General features: G+C 37.4%; 1 protein-coding gene across 3 annotated transcripts in view; it reads right to left on the bottom strand.

Annotated features, from left to right (window-relative positions):
* Positions 1-24,056, bottom strand: part of LOC127437193 (synaptotagmin-7-like) — a 147,524-nt gene that overhangs the window by 45,446 nt on the left and 78,022 nt on the right. Inside the window, exons 3-4 of one of the 3 annotated variants that reach the window (XM_051691966.1) lie at positions 15,198-15,277; positions 10,750-10,884 (exon numbers count right to left, since the gene is read on the bottom strand). In XM_051691966.1, coding sequence (XP_051547926.1) covers positions 10,750-10,884; positions 15,198-15,277 — 215 coding nt within the window. Of the gene's footprint in view, positions 1-3,983; positions 4,081-10,749; positions 10,885-15,197; positions 15,278-24,056 lie in introns of those variants that run through there. The other 2 variants (XM_051691964.1, XM_051691965.1) reach the window with 2 other exon arrangements.

Below are 24,056 nucleotides of genomic sequence, written 5' to 3'. Positions count from 1 at the left end.
TTTGAGGAGATGGTGTCTGAGTTTGATGATATACATCAATCACTATGTCAATGTGTATACTGAAAGATAATAAACTGTAAAAAAGTCGTAAAAGACAAAGAAAGCGTGAACAAAACAGCACGCTGTTTCTCCCAGATGCAGTTGAAAGCCCAAACGTGACATTTCGAGCAAAATTAATGAGGGGGTAAAATGCAAAATATAATTGTTTTTTTTTTTGTTTTTTTTAATGCAAAATATAATTTCTTCTTGATTTTTGAGTACAATAGAACCAGGGTATTTTCTTGAGAATCACCCATATCAGCTGGAAAAAAAAAGACGTTTCAGAGGCAGAGCAAGTTTTTACATTTTATGAAAGAACACAATACACAATGAGACCAAGAATGTGCATTAAGAACATAAATGTGATCAATTTTGATTTCATGGTGACTTTAATGAGCTGGCATAGGGCTGAGCTAGCACTGGCACAACTGGTTACACTAGTTAAGGGCATCAGGAAGATGCAGGACAAACACCAAGGGACATAAACGAGCATGGAGAAGAAAGTTAGATGTAGACAAGAAAGTGAGAGGGAGAGATACAGAAAGAGAGAGACAGGAAAAAGGGGGTGTGAGACATAAACACAAGTGACAGACACATACAGCTGCCTGAAAATAGAATCCAGTTACTAACGAAGAAAAACGGAGGGCGTGCTGAGAGAGAGAAAGAGAGAGAAGAATGAGGACTGCTGTATGGATGGAGTGTGAGAAGTATATGTGAAGTTTGTGAGGTGGTGGAGGAAAGGAGGTGTAAGCTGGGGGTGTGAACAAAACTTAAATTGAGCCCCTTGTGTGTGTGTGTGTGTGTGTGTTGTTCATGTCATGTCTTTGTTCATTTCTTCCTGCCCTGATTGTTTACCAGTGTCTTGTTAACTGGTCCTGTTCAAGTCAACATGAAATCAAAATTGAACTTAATTACTTTAATAAAGGTGAAGGTCAGAATTTTAGCACTTTCTGATAGCACTACAGAGCCGGTGTTTACAATTTTCAGGGCTATGAGATGCCGTATAGATTTTTCTGCATATTAAGCTTGTTTAGGAGACAATTACTGTTATTAAGCGTTCACATCTTCGTAGAATTCTTCATGGCTTACAAATTGTACACTAGCAATTCTAGGAATGCCGCAACTTGACAGTCGTGACGTCATGTAAAAGGAACTACTACGGCCTCAACAGTTAAAGGTAGTGAACAAATATTTCTGTTTGAAATGCAATTTTACTATGCCATTGTTAACTGGAGCACTTTCTTTGTTCTTAAACACTTTGCAACAACAAATAGGAAATTAATGAACTAATGTAGTGATAAATATTTCACTGTTATAAACAAAAAGGCCGTTTTAGTGCTATGAGTGTTGCCATAGAAACATAACTTCCGAGGTCCCATGACGTGAACAGCTCCGAGTAGAATCTCAAAGTTGACATTTCGTAAATACAAGTAATTCTGACATAATGTAAACGCTGCATTATTTTAACATTAAATACATCATGCAAATTCCTGATCTTATTATGCATGATTCCTCAATGCATGTTATTCCAAAAAACAGAGGGTTGTGTTTGTACTCTTTTATCAATATATTATAACTTGCTCCGCCTCCGAACCAACTTTCCTTTTTGGATGATCTCACAAATGACTTACTGTACTATTCAATTTCTCCCATTCTGGTATGTAATGCCCACATTTATTTAAGATCCAATAAATTACCAACTGATAAAATAAAGACTAATTTTTATTGTTGGATATTCTGGAAATATGTAAGATTACTGAAGTAAAATAAGTTAAGAACTACAATTCCCATTCACTTTAAGTTATTAGTTCTTTATGTATAAATATGCTGTGTTCCATTCAACTTGGAAAGTCTAATAGTTCATCCAAAAATGAAAATTCGGTCATATAATCACACTCATGTTGTAACTTGAATGACTTTCTTTCTTCCGAGCAGGGCCGCCACTGGCCAAATTGATGCCCTACGCAGAGGTCCGCGATTGTCAGATGGGGGTGAGAGTGAGTTGCGAGGTTGGTGTAAAAGTCGAGGCAATCCTTTGTGTTCCGAGACTGCTACTGGGTCCTTGAATAATGTACAGCGTGCGAGTAAGGGTGGTGTTTCTGGTGCCCCCCTAGGGAGCTGGTGCACTATGCAGACTGCGTAAAATGCATATAGGGAGCGGCGATACTGCTTCCAAGAACATGTTAGTCTCAGTCATCATTCACTTTCATTGCATCTTTTCTTCATACAGTGAATGTCAATGGTTCCTTAGACTAAAATTTTGCATTCATGATTAATCTCTTTTTGTGTTTTACAGAAGAAAGTCATACAAGTTTGGAACAACCTGAGGATGAGTAATTGATGACAGAATTTTCATGTTTGGGTGAACTATCCCTTTAACTATTAATACAATTAAATCCATGGATGAAGAGTTCCTACATGATGATAAAACTTGTTTGCAGAGACAGGTGTGTAAAACACAGTAAATGAGCTTTTTATGCTAGCAAAATGAATTATGCTCTGCAATTTAGTTGCCAGGAAACATCTGATGACAACTGAACATCTGCAAAACAAATACTAGCATTGCAGTTTGCTTTTTTTTATAAATCATCTTCCGAATGTCAGGGAATGGAATGCCTTTTTGACTGAAAGTCAGAGAAATCAAGTAGGAATATCCCACATCTGACTTTGGATGGAACGCAGCATGACTGGTTTTGGAATCTTTTTTTTTATATAAATCTTTGTTTTGTTGCTTTTAACTAAAACCAAACCCAACTTGATCGCACTGATACAGTATCTGATCCTCTCCCAGGATGTTCTGCTTACCTTACACAGCTGACAAATACACATTACGATTCCAAAAAATACTAAGCACATTTATAGGACGTTTTATGTATGAATATTTTGTGCTACACACTTTCACCCGCCAGTGATTAGGATGCAACATTCGTTTAGTATCCTCCAGCCATCACTCATGTCTCTGAAATTGCTTCTATAAAACTTTAACTGTGAGCTGACGCTTTTGAAAAATATGGTTTTCAAATACTCAAAAGATTTGCTCGAATTATTAAGATAACTTTCTGCTGTTCTCTCCTTAATGGGATGGTTCACCTAAAAATGAAAATTCTCTCATCCTTTACTCACCCTCAAGTTCTTACAAACTCCTATAACTTTCTGTACTGTGTGGAACACAAAAGGAGATGTTAGGCAGAATGTTAGTCTCAGTCACCATGTACTTTTATTGTATGGAAAAAGAGATGTAATGAAAGTGAATGGTGACTGAGATTAATAATGTAACATCTCCTTTTGTGTTCCACAGCTAAAAGAAAGTCATACGGGTTTGGGAAAGTTTTTGGGTGAACTATCACTTTAAGAGCAGGGCATTTGTCACTAGAGTGTCATCTTATTCATTAAAAAGTAGGACTTCTGGAATAACATACAGCGATGAATCGTGACAAATAAACATCACAAATGTGTATTCAGTAAATGACTTCAACCTCAAATCAATATTTCATGTCAATTTATTGATTTAAATTTTCAAGTAGTCATGTAATACGGAGAATACTGTACAGCCAGATGGTCATTATCGCAAAATAAACCCTTCAGAGTGATACAAAACCTTCCCTAGGTTTATTTCGCCTTATGATGGGCTGACTGTAGATTATCCCTTGCGTATTATATTTATCGAATGAATCAGGTACATAATATGCCGTTTGAGTCATTTCTGTGGCTGTTATGTTTTATAATGGACTGAAATGAGCTATTGCCATTTCTGAGTGTTTCTAAGTGAGTCAGTGGTAAGACTCGCGCTATTAATAGGCAGCAGAGTGGCCTGAAATCTCAGCAAAGCACAGATTCACACATAGGCGTTTTAAACATTCTTAAACATCTCTCATACACACAGACACACACTCACACACAGCTCTCTCGATCTCTCTTTCATGTCCCCTGTGGGTTTGACTCACTTGCCGTTCTTGAAGTCTCCTGAATGCAGGCGGCTCTGTACTGTCTGCCACCTGCCGGCTTTAATGCCCCCCGTCACCATGCTCCTCACGCTGTCACTGCGTGATGGCCCCCCTCCATCCCCCAATCCACCCCCCATAGCCCCTTTCTGGCCCCCGGGAACTGCCCCACTGAGCAGAATGGGCCAGAAGAAAAGCAGGGGGAGATGGAAGGATAAAGAGAAAAAGAGAAAGAAAGAAAGAAAGAAAAGGAGAGAACAAACATTGGGAGAAAAGAAAGGGTTACAGGTTTTAATCTGTTCATATGTGTGTTTAAGCAGGTAAACCATGCGTATTTACTACAGGGTTCCCACACTGTTTGACTATTTAATTTCCATGACTGTTCCATGATCTTTTCAGTTCAATTGCTATTTAACAAATAAAATAATCAACACAACCAAAACTGAAGTAAACTTTAAAGTAAAAGATCGATCTAGAGATTTTAAGAATGAATGCCAATTAATCAGAAAATCCACTAATAATCTACATGACATTTCCAGGCCTGGTAAAAAAATAAATAAATAAATAAATAAAAAAATTTGCCTGATATATCTAGGTTTTCCATTACCATGGGAACCCTGTTTGTTGGTGCAGAGTAAACAAATGTCAGTTGGTTGGGTCCGTCAGTGTCTAGACCTGTAATGTAACTACATAATATGCATGAACAGCTACAGGACGTCCTGTGCCCAGGGGTTTTTGAAAATGCAGTGCCATTGTTGTGCTGTTAAGCACTTGGAATAGCTTGACTTTTCTGATAATACAGAAAAAGCGCCGCTTAGCCTCTAGGGGGCCTTCCAGAGCCTGTTACCTTTGGCAGGAAACAATGTGGTTTTTATCAGGTACTGCGAGTAAGTCCTCTCAGTAGGGGCGTATTCTCAGCTTTGGTTACATAAAAATTGATTTACATCAAGAATGATGCTTAAAATAGCCCTGTTGGCACCCAAGTGATATTTTGGACATGATTATGTACACCCTAAAATGTGTGAAAGATCTCATACACACATGTATATTTTAAAAGGATTACTTCAAAAAAAAAATTATAATCAGTATTTAATAGTGTAATCGGTCACAAGTTTGCAAACCTGGTGAAACTCATCATGCAGTTGTGAAGGGATTCAAATAACACAGCTGCAGGGTTCAGACGCTCACAATACAACATCAACACCCAAAAACGAAATAACAGCAAAAAGAGCTTTTGGATTATTAAGGCCGCAGATTGGCACAAAACCAGGTGAGAAAATCTGTTCTCTTTTCTCCTCTAGACTTTATGATTTCATAAGAAAAAATATCATGGCAGTTTGGGGTGCATTAACCTAAAAATGAACATTCTGTTATCATTTACTCACCCTCATGTAAATCCAACCTCATACTGCTTTTGCTCTTCCGTTAAGCACAAAAGGAGATGTTAGACAGAATGTCTGAGCTTCTTTTTTCCATACAAGGAAAGTGAACTTATACGGTCAAAAATGCACTATAAAAGCACCGTTAAATTATTCTAAAGTAGCCGACATGCCTTGTATTTTGTTTTTCAAGCCTTCTGAAGTCAAATAATAGCTTAAGAAATGTTTTTTATTTGTTATGATAATTTTTCCCTTTGCCAGAGCTCTGAAATCTCAATCGCGCTTGTGTTCAAATCCATGGATGTGTCGTCCCAGGTTTGATGTCATCAATGGCAAAAAAACATAGTTTATTTTGTGTCACATGACCAACCGTGATGAGTTCAAGTTTAAAAATGTGGCCACTAAAAGATTAGAGAGCTTAAAATCTCCTTTTGTGTTTCATGGAAGAAAGAAAATAGTACTGGGGTTGGAACATAATGCAGGTGAGCAAATTTTTTATTTCGGGGTGAACTATTCCTTTGACTTGTGAAGAAGGAATGTCTCACAGGATGCAAAAGGTTTGAATTGAAATTAACAATCAGACTAAATAAATTCAACCTAAATTGATCTGGCTTGCAATCACAGGGCAAATCCAGCACACTAGGAATATCTGTCATGGACACATATCTTCTGTTACAAAACATTCCTTTCAACTTTGCCTCTAGTGCTGGTGTTGAGGTTATAAATTATAATTAAAAGTTAAATGCTGTGAACACTTCAGTGGTTTTATATTCTGACTTTGCAACAAGTGCAACAAAAAACGGCTGTTCCAAGAGACAGCAAAACAATCGTTTGCGGTCACCGACGGTTTTGCTGGAATCTGCGGCTTTCATCTGAAATAGCAGAGCTTATCAGGCAGTAGTCTGCATATACACCACACCTTTTTAATCCAACAGGTCAGACTTGTAAAGACCACTGGCCTCTAGTCTGAACGGTGTGCTCATTTGAGAGAGAGGAAAATTGAATCACCTGAGCCACCGCGGCTAACATGTTTATTTCATTTTTAATTTTCTAGTAAGGCTAGCCCATCTGGACCCCTCTGTACTTCTGGCCCCAAAGCCAATGTGTTCGATTTGACGGACAAGAATGTTTAAATGGCTTGACATGCACAATTTCCTGTCCTGTGTTGACTTATTTACTATTGAAACAGAAAGTTTGAAAAGAATATAGTGCAGGGCTTGTTCCTTTTTTTTAATAGCCAACAGGCTTTAGTTATGTCACAGCCATGAACCATTTGCTTGCTAGTCTGTTGCAGGGGAAGGACATTTTCACTCCAGAGAGCATTTGATTGGACATAAATCTGTGTAGTGCAACATGAGTCATCGATATATTTGGTCCCAAAAGAGAAAGACCATAATCTTTAGGGCTGGGTTAAAAATAGGTTTTATAATTAATCGCGATCTTCATTTGAACAATCCCAAAATCAATTCTTAAAAATCACAAGATTGATCTTTCACTCTATGCAATGGGTGCTCATTACATCGATTGCGATCAACCAGTCAATCAAGACAACCACTGGTCGATCTAGTTACAGACTCATCTTACAGTGAAATCGAAACAGTAGGTTGACTTTCGTTTAGCTAAATATGTGCTTACCGAAATGCGAAACACTGCCCCCAGTGGTGAAAGCGATAAGTGTTGTTGGCTGTATGGGCATGTGTGAGTGCCATTTTCCAGGTGTAATGTCCACAGAGGGGCGCCAAAAGCGAGTTGTTTTCAGCTGAACAGGTTGTAATACAGTGAGGAGGAATGCATATTTTATAAACTGACACCCCCCCACCCCAACCTAAACCTAACCACCAGTGGAGTAAAAATATAATGTTAGATGGAAAATTTTTACCTCTGAATTGCACTTGTCAATGATTACTAATCCGGGTCTCCCACGCTGCTGACACAATGCGCTTCTGGTCATGCCACAAGGGAAGGTAAACACGCTGGAGCCGATACAAAAATTTCTGAGAGGAGATGGCGCTTGCCAGTGAGTCGGCATAATGTGGCCGATCCTACGGTACCGGAACTCTTGGAAACAACATGTCGTGTTCCTGTGAGATCATGTTGCTCATTATTAGGGCAAATGGAAAAGAGAGTAGACACAAATAACGAGAATCTTTAAGATATCTTTTTTATTTTCAAATTTCAGTTCCCACGTGGCATCTGACTAACTGACATGCAGCTTATATGTGCGCGCATGTGCTCTGAGAGCGCTGGCAGTGTACGTTTAAAATGCACAAAGTGGGGTTCAAAAGTTTATTCACTAGCTTAGATGGCTTCAACACTAATAGACATGGAATCAAAGCTACAATACACAACTTTTGAGTTCATGGTGTCATTAAACCATTTCTTTCTCTTCAGAGGGGTGAACGAAATCTACCCTTGTGTTATCGGCTCTTTAAACGAAAGGACTGGATGAAAATCTGGTTGGATTAAACAGGTGAGGGTTTGCCTTACAAACACCGCTGTGGATAGAGACTTGAAGGACCAGGAATGCTAGAGGGATACATTTAAATTGATCGCAAGAAAGACAGATAGGTGAAAGGCAGATAGCACAAAGGCAAACAACACATTTTATATAAACGTGTCAAACATACAGCCAACGGGGGTTACCACACTACAATCGTACTGTAACGGTCAACCCTCAATAAGAAAGTAAAAAAATTAGGGTTGGCAACGGCAAACAGGATTGAAGAGCGTATTTTTGGTTTGTCTGTCAACTGTTATTGTTGTTGTTAGACGTTCACAGGATAGCTGAAGCTGGAGGGTTGTCCGTCTCCATGGTAACACCCCATGGGGGAAAGGGGAGGTGAGGCAAAAGGTTAAAGGTTATATGGTAGGAAAAGACAGGCAGGGCTGTAGGGAGTGAGGGACATTTAGCAGTCCGATTTTGTCTGTCATGTTTTTGGAAAAACAAAACAGATTAGAATAAGAGTGCAGAATAAACCAAAGTGTTTTGAAGCAGCAGCAAACTAAACTAAATAACAGCGCTCCACTGTGACATACATGTTTGACAGGAAGCGGCTAGACATCTGGTCGAGCGTTTGAGGCTGTTGCTGCTATGATTAGCCAAGGAACTGAACAGTCAAATAGACTGATAATGTCCCTGCAGTCTTGCTAAGCTTAAAGAGTAACAATGTCACATCAAGAATAAAAACTGCATCATGACTTTCAATCGCATCTCATAGTGTGTAATTTATGTGTCACTACAGGCATCAAACGGAAGTGCATAAACAACAACTAGCGCCATTGGTTGAGACAGTGTTGTAATGTCTGGCTCAGTCGGAGCAGCTTAAACAAACAGATCGCAATTCCGTTTGGTCCCACTAAGGGACACAGAAATAACGAACTTCTGCTTTTTTACGCATTTATCTTAGATGATTATAAATGGCGAGTCTGTACATATCCCAGAATAACATACTGTGGACAACATCACAGTCCACTCCAGGTCATTTTGGCATTATTTATTATTTTGGCATTATTATTTTTCAAGATTCCCCAGTACAGCCCTGCCAGGGTAAATGGTTTTTATGATGTACAGTTGGGTATTGTTCAGATGGGATATGGTTAGGGATGGGTTGTGTTGGGATGAGGTTGGGTAAAATATTGAACAGGGAAGGGTTTGGGTAAAGTTAGTCTCAGCCTCAGACGCATGACTATTCACAGACCATCTGATGCGTATGGTACACAAAAATGGCAAGAATAAATACATTTATGCAAAAGCTGAAAAATGTTGCTTTCAAGGGCTTTATATGGAGTTAGGATGAAAATAAGGTGCATTTCTAACTGTTCTGAGACCAGTGCAGACAGACAGCAAACTAGGGAGCAAGGGAACATCCTATAACTTTCTATGCAGCTAAGTGCATTCACTCCTAAAATCTGACCAAAAGTTCAGTTTCAGACTGCAGATGATGTTTGTACCACTCAACATGTTTGGCAGACCTGGGACAATGATAATCAATGCATATATTCAGAATTTTATAATGCAAAATTGTATTAAGATTTGCAGTGATTTGATGATGCTGGCCATTACTTTTAATCAGAATTATTTATTCAGCTTTATAGAAAATCAGCTGTAATGTATATAATGTCTCAAAAACATGAAGAACCAACACTCTTGGACACATAACTATTTGGTGAAAAAAACCAGACTTTCTATAGCTTGGTATGTCCGCATACTGTATGTGGACATACATTTTTAGGAAAACTATTTACTCTAGAAAAATGTTTGTTTGTTTGTTTTGTTTTTTGCTTGTTTATTAAGTGCTACTAGTTACAAATCAAAAGGGGAAATGGAAAATGCACACAGCAGTCACACGGGGGTCTCAGGATGATACAGCCGGTTGCGGTTTCCTTTTATCATTGTAAGTTGTCTATTATTGTAAGTATTGACTATTTAAAATAAAACTTAAGGCTGCACAATAAATTGAAAAAGTAATTGAGATTACGTTTACGTCTGCCCTGATTAAGTAATCGTGAAAACTGCCGATTACAGCATTCCATTTAAGTATACTCCTGATGCGTCAAAGGTTTCTATTTACAACATCATTTTGCAGCAGTTGAGTATTCTTACCAACCCCAGACATGTCCGTTGAGCAATGAAACGGCCATGGAGAATCAGAGAAGTTTACATTAGTCAATAGTCCCATCAGAAATGACAACCGATCCCAGTGCTCAACTCAACAGTCTGATGCCCAGATCTGTAAAATGCCGTGCTGCTTGCTTGCAATGTAGACGTAAATACACTGCAAATGAGCACCATGACAAAACTCGAAGACGCAGTGTAAATATAGTTCATTTATTGTGCCATGTAGACGGCTTAATTTATAACGAGAGCGTTCACAAGAGTGCAGAACTCTGTGCGGAGCTAATACTGTAGCGTTGCTCGATTTCTATCTACAGTTTATTCAAAAATGAATAACTGTTTATTTATGTCATGCTACTAAGTGGGCCAATGTGAAGTTGATTTACTGATGTATAAAACAGCATTAAAGTAATTTAGCTCAACAGATCACGGCTTGTTTTGAATGTGTAGCGTATATAAAGAATAAATGTCATGAAGTTGAACAAATAAATATTTAATGTAACCTCAATTAGTCAACATTAATAATCGCAATTAAAATATCACAGACTGTCATTTATGCCAGTCAAATGTTTGGCTACACATGACTAGGGTGAGATTGGTAAGGGTTTGGATGGGGTCGGGTTAGATGAAGTAGGGTTGGGTTGGGGTTAATATGGGAAGGGTACGGATGAGGTAGGGAAAAGTATGGTAATGTATGAGTTGTGTTGGATAGGGAGGGGGGTTGGGTCGTTGGGTTCAGGGGTGGTGTCTCTTACCAGCCTGAACAAAGACTCACTTGAGTGTAAGGCGTGGATCTCCATAAGGGGCATAAGGAGAAATGTTTAGTACAAACTCCTTGGGTGGGTATGAACTCCAGCGCTGCTGTACAGAACTGCTGTCATTGTTATTCCAAAAGTCTCTGTCTAGATCGCTGAGGACCACAGAGAGACACACATACACGTCAGTGGAACACAGGATTATCTATCCATTTCATTCTTCCATCCATTCAGCTATCTACACACAGAACAGCTCTGGTCATAGGCCATCATGGGTCTCCAGATTCTAGGATCCAACATGAGAAGCTCCTTAGGACTGCCCTCTTTTTTTGGAGAAGCAAGAACAAGCATAGGAAAGGATGTGGTTGACAAAAGTTTCATTCGCCATTCATTAGAAGCTGGGAGGGAGATTTCAGAGGTGCATAGAGGGTTTTATGAGCAAACAGGGAAATAAACAACAAACCTAAAGCATCCGTAAGGCAGCAATTCAGAATTATGCAAGAATAAACATTCATTAGTGTTTCATTAAAGATCAACACAAGGAGGGAGAGGAAGAGAGAGACAATAAGCTGTAAGGGTTCATACTATTTCTTTCATTAGTTTGGGCAGAACTGTAGCACAAATAGCCACAACAAACACAAAAACCACGTTACATACATGGAAGAGGAAATATAAAATGTTTTCTTTGGCGACAAACCATTAGTGACCATTCTGATTAAAAATATATATATTTAAAGGATAAACAGCAAAATTGAACAGAATATAGAACAGGAGAACATTAAGAAATCGTAGAGGTCAAATAAAAGCAACGGGTCAGCAGGCACACCGCATATAAGATGAACACAACCTGGTTTGGGGGGAAAAGTTATTGTGCATTATTATTCAAGTTATGGCATTCAGAAAAACAAAACTGCAACTTGCAGTTTACGAATGTGTGCAACCAACACAGAAATCAACTAATTTCGTGTCTTTCCTCAAAAATACTGATTTCACAACACCTGCAAGCTTACCAATTCAGCATTCTCATTAGTCCAAAACAGCAGCTTCAATATCACGTATCACAAAACACAAGTGAGACATCAAAGCAGCTTTTTATCAGCTTGTATCTAAAAAAACAGACATCTCATAAACAAGGCGGCATGCGAGCATCTGAAGAGGAAAACAATCACAACTCCATCCTGCAATGGATGCGTCTGTGCATGGCTTATTCATTCACTGAGCTCTCTTTAACCTCAAAGATTCCCCATCTCAATCAAACATGCATTTCAGCGAAACTCAGGGCATTCAAAGTCACTATCAGTCAAAGAGCCGGAATCGTTCAGAGAGCTCTGAGTGGAAGTACTCTGAATGAATGTGAGCAGTCAAGAGTGGCGCATTTATTATGAATGCAGTTAATTGGTCTCTTTCTTTCATTTGTTTCCAAGCAAGTCTCGACTCCTTAAATTCAGTAAGCGGAAACTAAATGATAATCATAATTTTTAGGACTCAAAATACTTTTCAAATCACACGTGAGGGAATTCACTACGAATTAGTTGCATCCACTGATAGCGAGGTTTATTTGCATGTTCCGTCTGCATTGTTTCATCACCAGATTTAGGAATTATGCAAATCAGGTAACGGCACAAACACGGTCAAAAAATATTTGCTAAATGCAATTGAATTAAAAACAATGGAAAAATATAAAACTATGGATTTAAAGTTGCTAATTATAAGTATAGAAACAATATATTTTAAGTGTATTGCAAAATATTCAGATATACATATACACATATATACTGTAAGAATCGATTACGTCATTCAGTACATCATGGAAGTGGGCGGTTTATTCCGAATGCATACTGTATGCGGTGCATTGTTTGCCACGATTCTCCAATAGGTGGATCGTTTCCCTTCAGGATCATAGACAGTGTAGTTATTTATGACAAATTCTGCTATTTAATGCAATAAAGTTAAAATAACTTGTGCTGTTTTCAGCAGAAGCATCAATTAACATAAATTAACAACCTCAGAGCTCATGGTATGTCTGTCATTAAAGTAGGGCTGTCGATTTAAAGTGTTTATTCAGTGTTATTATTTAAATAAAACGCGTTAAAAAAACGTAATTAATGTCCCCGGACCGTAATAAGAAATATTACGTAATTCACGGTTGAAATACCACCTGTTTTCAGCAGGGGGCAGTAAGTGAAACTCAAGCTGTATTGGCAACATGCAGATGTCCAGACAACACAACACATTTGGGCTCGGTTTACACTAGCGACAAACTAGATGAGAACGTGTTCTTGCTTTCAGAAACCAAAAGAGCGCAATTCCGAATGCAGGGTTCGCGAGACGTGTTTTTCTAAGTTTCACCGAAGTTTCTAAGTTGACCTAAAAACGCTGTGTTTATGATATGACGCAACCAAAGTGAGATGTTCCAAAAGTGTCCATCTAACGCAGGTGTAAATTGACACGTGGCATATTAAATTCCACAATGGATTGCAATGGACTGTAGGTCAATGATAGGCTTATGTTCAATAAAATCGAAATAAACTAGATATTGCCCTTTAAAGCCATTTTTGGTTTTGTCTTATCAATGCTTTACTCGTCTTCCACAACAATGTAATGCATTTTAATTATTTGAATTATTTATAATATATATGATATTTATAATGATTTAAATATAATTTTTATAATGAATTAATCATTATATACTGAATTATTGCTATTTGAGGGCCTCTCTCAGCAATTATTCATATATGCGATTACGTCGATTAATTAATCGGCATATCATGTTATTCATTTTATTACTTTAAAGGTTTACAAGTTATTAATCAATTCCACCATGGAGAAAATATATCGTCGCTGTCTGATGAAAAGCACGTATCTCCAAAAAATTCATTTTTCAAGAGCATGAAAAACTCTTTTTCTCATAAACAATCTTACAAAATGAATTGAAAATAACATAATTAGTCACCTTTAGCACCATCAATAGAATTCTATCATTACACATCTGTTAGTGAACTGTTCAATGTTTTAATTGGACTTACATGGATTTTCGTTAGCGAATGTGAACATACACTGTTTTCTTTTCATGGGTTCCATTGGCACATGTTCAGTTACAGACTCGAGTCTAAATGTTTGTGTTCCCAGAACACAAGGTTATCGATTGCTATAGAATTTATTTTTGGATATAATCTGAGCTTTCACTCACTATTTTAGATTGAAATCAGTTTTATGACTAAGGTTTCTTGTCCGGTTGTTGAGTGGACAGTTCGGTTTTGAGATGTGTTTTCTGGGTCCAATGCATAAATTAACTCAGAATTAACTTTCATGAACTTTTTGCGAAGATGGAAATCTGGCAACTGTATATGGTTGGTATAGTCTACTTTTTAAAGCCACCTGACATTGTGCGAGGATGAATGGCTTTGGTTGTCACAGAGCTGAACAGCTGAGGTAAATTAGTTGGTTTCGATGGACACTTCTCAAGGCCAATGGAGATACTTGTTTTTTTTATCCACTTTTCTCCCTACTTAGTAGGTCATCGTGGTGGCGCGGTTACTCACCTCAATCCGAGTGGCGGAGGACAAGTCTCAGTTGCCTCCGTTTCTGAGACAGTCAATCCACGCATATTATCACGTGGCTCGTTGTGCATGACACCGCGGAGACTCCGCATATGGAGGCTCATGCTACTCTCCACGATCCATGCACAACTTACCACGCACCCCACTGAGAGTGAGAACCCCTAATCGCGACCACAAAGAGGTTACCCCATGTGACTCTACCCTCCCTAGCAACCGGGCCAATTTGATTGCTTAGGAGATCTGGCTGGAGTCACTCAGCTCTCCCTGGATTCGAACTCGCGACTCCAGGGGCAGTAGTCAGCATTAATACTCGATGAGCTACCCAGGCCCCTCAATGGAGATTCTTAAACAGATCACCTGATTAAACATCTTTTCATTGGTCATTTCGATGCACAATTCAAACAGTAGGGACAGGTCATTTGGTGCATTGGTAAAAATACAAAATTGGCAAAAGTGGAGATACGTGTTTTTCATTAGAGAGCGATGATATGGTATTTTCTCTTCTGAACTGTTGCCCTCTTTATGGGAAAAAAAAAATGCCAAAAGTGCGCTCATCTACATCCCCAAAAGTAAAATAAATAAATAAATAAATAAATGCACATTTACCACCATTTTCCGCAGGCAGTAACAGCGCTATTTGCAGAGTCTGGAATAAGGAAGTGTGTTTGCGCCAAAAAGAATGACAGTCACTTAATTTGAATAGAACAATAAATAAATAAAACAGATTTTTGCGCAAAAGTGGCACAACTGTTTAGTGAATTCACCCCCATGTGATGGTTGTCCGTGGAGATAACAATGTTTTGCAACAATGCTATGATCTTAACGTTGAGTTTGCATGTCTGGCTTTGGTCATGCACAGCGATCCTATAGGAGCACCCAAAGGACAAAACAAATTTCCCAGCACCTACTTTATGGCTTTTTTCTCTCCTCTTCCTCTTCCTGAATCGGGAGACCCCACGGATTCCACTCCTGGTTTATTCCTCTTTCCCTGAGGAAAAAGAAATAGAGGAAAAAAGGAAAAGTTTATTCCAAGTCTCCTAATTGAACCAGGCCTTCTCCACCTCCAACATTTGTGCATCTGCCATTATCCTCTCTTCCTCCTTCCCTCTCCCAGCCTCTCTTCTCTTCCCTGATGCTTCGTTCTGATTGCTCAAATCACATGGTTCGTACTAAGTCATCGCCATAGTAATTAAACCACACAGAAGCCTCATATTTACATGGAAATAGCCAATTTAGCTTCTGACAACGTCACATGCTACCAGAGACAGAGAGAGCGAGCAAGTGGGTGAGAAAGAAAGACATCATGACAAAAAGTGTCTTCTGAGGAGTAGGTGGCATTGTAGAAACCCTCCATAGAAGTCAAAGGCTGTCCGCCTCTCTGCTCTTATAAAAAAACATGTTAGAGGGGGTTTGTGACACAGCCCCACATCCAGTTTTAGATTTAAGGAGACAAAGACCAGTGTTACAAGTGTTACGTAATCTGATTACGAAATCGGACTACTTTTGGAAGTAGTGCACAAACAATCATTTTACTTTTTGAATTTACAACAAATTACCAGTTACTTTTTCAAATACCTAATGCGTAATTTTTTTAAATGTAATTTATGTACAAATGCAACTGAAAACATCTGCTTTCCCTGTAACAAAGTCATGTAGGCCTACGCAGTGTCTGCACTACACACAAGCACCATGATGCGACAAAACTAGATTGCTCTTCATTGATTATAAACTGACTAATTTACTAATAATATAAATAAATCATGCTTTTTTTTAATCACATAAGCAATTTCTGCTCTGCCCACATTACACCCCTAAACTTCGCCTATGTAGCAAACTGTGGAATGGACACTTTGTAATGCAAACAATACCACTTCAAATAAAATAAAAAAAACCACCAGCAAGCCAAACATAGCGATTATTATTTTGGAACCAAGAGAACCAACTTATTAGTGTCTTATTACTTGTAACTTTGGAAAACAATGATGTCAGGAAACTGAAAACTGAGTTTCCGAATGAGAATGGATTAGTGTGGACGTGGCCTGAAGGAAAGAAAGTAACGCAATTAACTACTAATGCGCCAATTTCCATGAAAAGTCACGATGCAATTAGCTCCATTAGGAGTAACGCATTTACGTAACTTTATCACATACTTTACCACATACTGACATTACAGCATACTTTGTAAAACAATGAAGTCATGAATCTATAAAAATGATTAGTGGTGAACGTGGCCTGAAGGTAAAAGAGTAACGCAAATAAACTACTAATGCGCAAATTTTCATGAAAAGTCGTAATAACGCAATTAGCTCCTTCTTCAAAAGTAACGCAATAATGTAACATTACCACAAACTTTACCACATACTTCGGAAATCACTGATGACAGAAAATTGAAAACAGAGTTTTCGAATGAAAACGGATTAGTGTGGACGTGGCCTGAAGTTAAGAGAGTAACGTAAGTAACTAATGTGTGCTAATTTTTTTATTTTATTTTTTTAATCATAACACAAGTAGCTTATTCTTTTTAGGCATAACGCAATAACATAATTTAAAAAAGCTAACATTCTCAAATTTGAACATAGACAATAAAATAAGGTACTAAAAAACCTGCTTCCCGAAAAAAAAAAAAAACATAAGCACATCTCGTCCAGGACCCATCTGTGTGCAGTGGTTACTGTGGAGACAGGCGTAGCGCTGTTCAAAACTCCTCAGAGCAAGATCGGTCCAGCAGCGCTCGCTGTCTAATCCTATCTCATCCCTTTCCTCCCATCAGCTATCATCTGAGCAGGCCTGCTGGCTCTCTGCTAGGCTGCTCTCTAACTGGCTCTTGCTCGGCTAGTTCAGCCTGTCACCTCTCTGAGTGCGAGGCCGATGGTGCCAGGGTAGATGAGGGAGGGAAGAGAGGTGGGGTATCATTAGCACAGGCCAGGAGGAGTCCACAGCACAGGGAAGAGCTTTCAAACACCATTTCATGCTGTGCGATAGGTCAATGTCCTGAAGCAAGGGCAAAATTTGCATTCAGTGAGTATTTTCTCTCTTTTATCTGAGTGTAACCATACAAAGGTGAGTGACCTGCTGGACCAAACCAGCTTAAAGTCTAAATAAAATCAAAATAATTTTAATTATTTTGGATGGAATTATTTTAAGAGAAATGTTTGAGATCATATTGAAATCTCTGACTTTGATGATTGTAGACTTTGGTATACTGGCAGATTTGAGCACAGTTTGAGACATTGTTGAGATCTCTTCTGAAACTGTAGAATGTGAGATTACTGGGGTAGTTTTCTCAGCATAAACATCTGAGAAGCAGAAGACTTCAAGCCAACATGAAATCAAAATTAGGGTTAAAATTAGGGTTCCTTCCCGAATGACATCACCAATCCCTCTTATTTTTCCCTCCAACTAACAGTCATACTGAGACCACTTTTCACCAATCAAGTCTTGATGTAGTGCTGTCAAAAGTACCGGTACTTCAGTACCAAGTCGATACTAAAATAAAAAAGATGTAACAATGCCAGTGTTTCTACAGTATCGGTAGTACCGAGCACTGACTTAATTCGGTACTTACTGACACTCGACTGCTTTCAGATGCTCACACGCTTATTTGAGCGTGTGCTCTGTTACTCCTTTTACACTGAAATGCACAACTAATCAATTAAAATCATGATATGTCCTAGTGTGATTATTAAACCACAAAATGTTTGTCTTTATGAGCTGCATGAGCTTTAAATGAATGTGTGAAGCAGACCGCTCATACACTGGAAACTCCACAGACTATGAGAATCATTCGTGTTGTATGAGATGACAGAGCAGAGCACTAATCCACTCTGAAGCATTATTTTTATATAATTTATATAATTAAATCACAGCATTTGCGCTTTATGGATCACACTGGACCATGTAGCAAACTGTTTATCAGGATAAGTTAAACTTCCATCAAAAATACACATCAAAATAAAAGCACGATTCATAATAAAAGCTACATGCCTAAAATTGAAGAAATGACAACAGAAATATATTATAACTTTATAGTAAAATGTAAGAAATAATAATAATAATAATAATAATAATAAAGGATTTGGCAAAATAAAATAAAACAATAGGGCCCTGCTTAAAAACAAACAAGTGTTAGAAACACTTGAAGGAAACATGCATATCTTTTAATTTATTATTTACATTGAAATGTAACTTTAAATAGGCTAAAGGAGTGTGTTCAATAGCACATTGTCATATTAGCAAATTTTTTATGTGGTATCAAATTTGGTATCGAGAACCGTGAAATTTCACTGGTATCGGTACCGACTACTAAAATTTTGGTACCGTGACAACACTATCTTGATGGATAAAATCAAGTCTGATTCGGATTTCTCAGAATCAATATCCTTTTCACTGAAAATACATCACATTTAAATTGAAGCTTGCAGACCATCTGATCAACCATCTGGACCTGCTTGGACCGGCTAAAACAAAACCATGCAAAACCAGTTACCATCAAAAGTTGGTTTTAGCAGGATTTCCAGAAGGATACATATTCCAAACATCTTAGTCCACTATTGTCATGACTACAGAGTCAGAGACTGATTTAAACAAAAAAGGACAGTCCCAGAATTACACAGATAAGCTCTGCGCGCACACACACACACACACGCACAAATGAGTCAGTCAGCTGGAGGGGACAGCAGTGCAAAACACACACACACACACACACAAGCACGCAGGCACGCACATACTTAGCTATCTAAATGAGGATATACCAAAAACTTCAAATGTTTTAATATAAAAAATTTTTTTGTTTTTAGAAGTTATAAAAAAAGCTGAACCTTACTTCTAAACAAAACCTTTTGCATTCTTAGAATAAAATAATAATAATAATAATAATAATTTCCTTTATTTCTGAATCATTTTTAACTTTAAGGGATGTCCCTAAATGGAGGTTTTGTCAGATGTAACTTCTGGGGAAAATTTTGTTTAAACGCATCAGGACATATATTGCATTCACACTAATCCGTTTTCATTTGAAAGGTCAGTTTTCAGTTTCGTAATAGTTTTGTTTTCCAAGTATTCGTATATGGAGAGCATTTTCAAAGGTCTCAGTGGAGAAAATCGAACGGATTAGAGGTGTAAACAAAGCAAAACTAAATGCACTTTCAAACAACAACAACAACAACAACAAAAAAAAACATTTTGCAAACTGTGTTTTCAGTTTCCTTACACCATCTTTTATTCAACATATTCGGTTAAGGAGAGCGTTTTCGAAAGTCTCCATTTTCGGTGGAGGAACACGCTGTTACAGTGCAGATGAGAGACATAAACACAGCAAAAACAATGTGTTTTCAAATGAAAACGTAATAGTGTGGACATAGTCTTAGTTTCTTTATGTTCAAAGCTTTTTAATGCTTATATAATATAATTTATGCTTGAGTGTTAAAACGGTTAAAAATGTACAAAAACGTACTCTGGTGGTACCATGGTACAGTGATGGTACTTTAATATACATATACAGCATGGTACAAAATGGTTATCATATTCATACACATGGTATATACATGGTAATCCAATGTATTTCGAAGAATACCATGGTACTGACATCATGGTAATATTACATATGAGTACTCGGCACCGAGAAGCTGTATTAGCAATTCAGAACATGTGTAAATCGATACACTAATTAAATGTGACCCTTAACACACCATTTAAAGCATGTCCAGGACATGCAATGACGTTAAGAGCCACACAGAAATACATGATTAGTCATGAAAGCACTAAGCGTGTACAACTACAAGATATAACGGTGACGTGCCACATGCAAGTACATTCATTTCATGAATAAATCCTTGCATTGTAGCATGCATTGCCCTCTCTCACTTTTACCCAAACAAAAATTGGTAAGACTTTACAAAAAGGTTATATTTGTTAACAATAGTTAACTACATAAGTTAACATGAACTAACAATAATAATTTTTCAGCACTTATTAATCTTGGTAAATGTAAATTTACACATATACTAACACATTTAGTTTTATTCAAAATTGTATCTGTTAACATTAGTTCATGCATGATGAAGTAACATGAGTAAACTAACAATGACCAATTGCATTTTTATAACATTTAACATTTATTAACATTTAACATTTACCAAGATCAATAAATGCTGTAAAATATATTGTTCATTGTTAGTTCATGATATCTAATGCATTAACTAATGATAAAAAATATAACCTTGTTGTAAAGTGTTACCAAAAACATTTTACTTTGATAAATACATTATGTGGTACCACAGATATAATGGTATTTACATTAGGTACTGTACTTTAAAGAATACTATGGTATAATTATCATGGTAGTGTCAGCAAAAAACATGTATTAACATGGTACCCCATCCAAAACATTTTTTAACACTGTGTTAAATAGAATAATGTGTTTTACCTTGAAACAGACTTCAATTAGCAACTGGAAATCAATATACTAATTAAATGAAAGCCTTAACACAAAATGTCCATGACATGCAATGACATGTTAAGAGCCACGTAGAAATGCACGATTAGCTGTGAAAGCGCCAAGTGTGTACAAATACATGATAAACTGTGACATGTCCTCAAAAACTGATTACACATGCAAATACAGCCAATATATACATGTATACATATACAATATTTTCTAAAACAGTATTTTTGTCTTGTTTTCCAGTAGAAATATCTATAAATTGTTAAAATAAGATATATTTACTTGAGAAACAAAATTGCAAGACTTGTTTAAGAGAAATCTAACAAACTTTTGTAAGGTTTAAGCTTAAAACAAGGAAAAAAAAACAATTTGCAAATGGACAAAGAACACTTAAATACAAAATATATTCTCTAAAAAACAGCTCTTAATATGCTATTTTGCTTCTGAAGTAAATCGATTTTGTTTTAAGGATGTTTAGATATTTTTACTGGAAAACAAGACAAAAATAGACTATTCTTTCAAAACACTAAACACTAAACAGCTGTGCATAATGCGTGATTTGTAAATATCTCAGACTGAAAAATCTTTCACACACACCCCGTGTACTTACACACTGCAGTTTCTGGGTAAGTGGAGTAGTCGCAGATTTAGACAAGAACAAGCTATCAAAAGAAACTCATCTATCATTCAAGTGTATCATAAAATTTTCACACAGTGAGATGAGAGTGAAACAAAACAGAGAGAGTAGGAGGAGGGGTTTGAAAGTCGGGATAAAAAAGTGAGGGAGGAGAGGACGATAGCGATGATGAAGGCATGGGAGAGAATGCGACAGATCGCCAACTGTGCAGCTCGAAGGGGAAATGAGTGACAGTGATTCACAGGGGTCTGTATGGAGAATGAGACGCCATTGGTGGGAGTGTGACAAGAAATGAAGAGAGAGGGGGATAGAAATGTGCATTCAGTACCATGACTCGCTTTGAGCAAAGACACACGCACACACATGGCTACAGGCAAAGACAACAGAGAAAAACTAGAGTCCAACAGAAACTCTCTGGCCACAGACACAAACATGTCTCTCTCTCTGTCTTTATGAAGCGTTCTATTATTTGCAGGAAAGCTCAGGAGGGCATCGCTGTCAGATGTGAAATTCTTCATATCTTCTCCCTTTCGTCTCATCTTCTCTTTGTTGTCTCCATCTTTATTCATCTTTCTCCAGTCTAGGCTTCAAACACTCGCTCCTCTCTCTCTCTCTCTCTCTCTCTCTCTCTCTCTCTCTCTCTCTCTCTCTCTCTTAATTTCAAAGTATTGTAAAATATATCATTGGCATAGTGTTGTTTCACACAATATAGCTAAAGCATCAATATAAATATAATAATAACAAAGTAGTTGTGATAAAATATAATTTATAATAATTTACAATATAGTATAGAATGTTGTAGAATGCTATAGAAATAGAATAGAACACTAGATTAGAAACAGAATACTATAAAATAGAATAGAAGTAGAATAGAATGTTGTAAAACAAAATACAAAAAAATAAATACTGAAGAATAGAATAGGAAACTATGGAACTAAATAAAAATATAATAGAATACTATAGTTTAGAAATAGAATAAAATACTGTAAAATAGAACAGATTATTACTGAATAGAACAGAAATAAGTATACAATAGAAACAGAAAACTGTAGAATAGAATACTATTGTATAGAACACTGTAGAATGTAATAGAAATATAATAGAATACTATTAAGAAATATAATATTACTGTGAAATAGAGCAGAATACTATAGAATATACAGCTGAAGTCAGAAGTTTACATACACTTATGTTGAAGTCATTAAAACTCATTTTTTAACCACTCCACAGAATTAATATCAGCAAACTATAGTTTTGACAAGTCGTTTAGGACATCTACTTTGTGCATGACATGAGTAATTTTTCCAACAATTGTTTACAGACAGATTGTTTTTACTTTAAATTGACTATATCACAATTCCAGTGGGTCAGAAGTTTACATACACTAAGTTAACTGTGCCTTTAAGCATCTTGTAAAATTCCATAAAATAATGTCAAGCCTTTAGATAATAAGCCAATTAGATTCTGATAGGAGGTGTACTGAATTGGAGTTGTACCTGTGGATGTATTTTAAGACTTACCTTCAAACTTAGAGCCTCTTTGCTTGACATCATGGGAAAATCAAAAGAAATCAGCCAAGACCTTAGAAAAAAAATTGTGCACCTCCACAAGTCTGGTTCATCCTTGGGAGCAATTTCCAAACACCTGAAGGTACCACATTCATCTGTACAAACAATAGTATGCAAGTATAAACACCATGGGACCACGCAGCCATCATATGCTCAGGAAGGAGACACATTCTGTCTCCTAGAGATGAACATAGTTTTGTGCGTAAAAGTGCAAATCAATCCCAGAACAACAGCAAAGGACCTTGTGAAGATGCTGGAGGAAACAGGTAGACAAGTATCTATATCCACAGTAAAACAAGTCCTATATCGACATAACCTGAAAGGCTGCTCAGCAAGGAAGAAGCCACTGCTCCAAAACCGCCATAAAAAAGCCAGACTACAGTTTGCAAGTGCACATGGGGACAAAGATCTTACTTTTTGGTGAAACATCCTCTGGTCTGATGAAACAAAAATTGAACTGTTTGGCCATAATGACCATCGTTATGTTTGGAGGAAAAAGGGTGAGGCTTGCAAACCGAAGAACACCATCCCAACCGTGAAGAATGGGGGTGGCAGCATCATGATGTGGGGGTGATTTGCTGCAGGAGGGACTGGTGCACTTCACAAAATAGATGGCATCATGAGGAAGGAAAATTATGTGGATATATTGAAGCAACATCTCAAGACATCTGCCATGAAGTTAAAGTTCGTCGCAAATGGGTCTTTCAAATGGACAATGACCCCAAGCATACCTCCAAAGTTGTAGCAAAATGCCTTAAGGACAACAAAGTCAAGGTATTGGAGTGGCCATCACAAAGCCCTGACCTCAATCCGATAGAAAATTTGTGTGCAGAACTGAAAAAGCGTGTGCGAGCAAGGAGGCCTACAAACCTGACTCAGCTACACCAGTTCTGTCTGGAGGAATGGGCCAGAATTCCAGCAACTTATTGTGAGAAACTTGTGGAAGGCTACCCAAAACGTTTGACCCAAGTTAAACAATTTAAAGGCAATGCTACCAAATACTAACAAAGTGTATGTAAACTTCTGACCCACTGGGAATGTGATGAAAGAAAGAAAAGCTGAAATAAATCATTCTCTCTACTATTATTCTGACATTTCACATTCTTAAAATAAAGTAGTG

The sequence above is a fragment of the Myxocyprinus asiaticus genome, chromosome 48 (assembly GCF_019703515.2).
Source record: "Myxocyprinus asiaticus isolate MX2 ecotype Aquarium Trade chromosome 48, UBuf_Myxa_2, whole genome shotgun sequence".
Taxonomy (NCBI): domain Eukaryota; kingdom Metazoa; phylum Chordata; class Actinopteri; order Cypriniformes; family Catostomidae; genus Myxocyprinus; species Myxocyprinus asiaticus.
The sequence above is the reverse complement of the archived record's forward strand: the minus strand, read 5'-3'. Positions and strand labels throughout refer to the sequence as shown.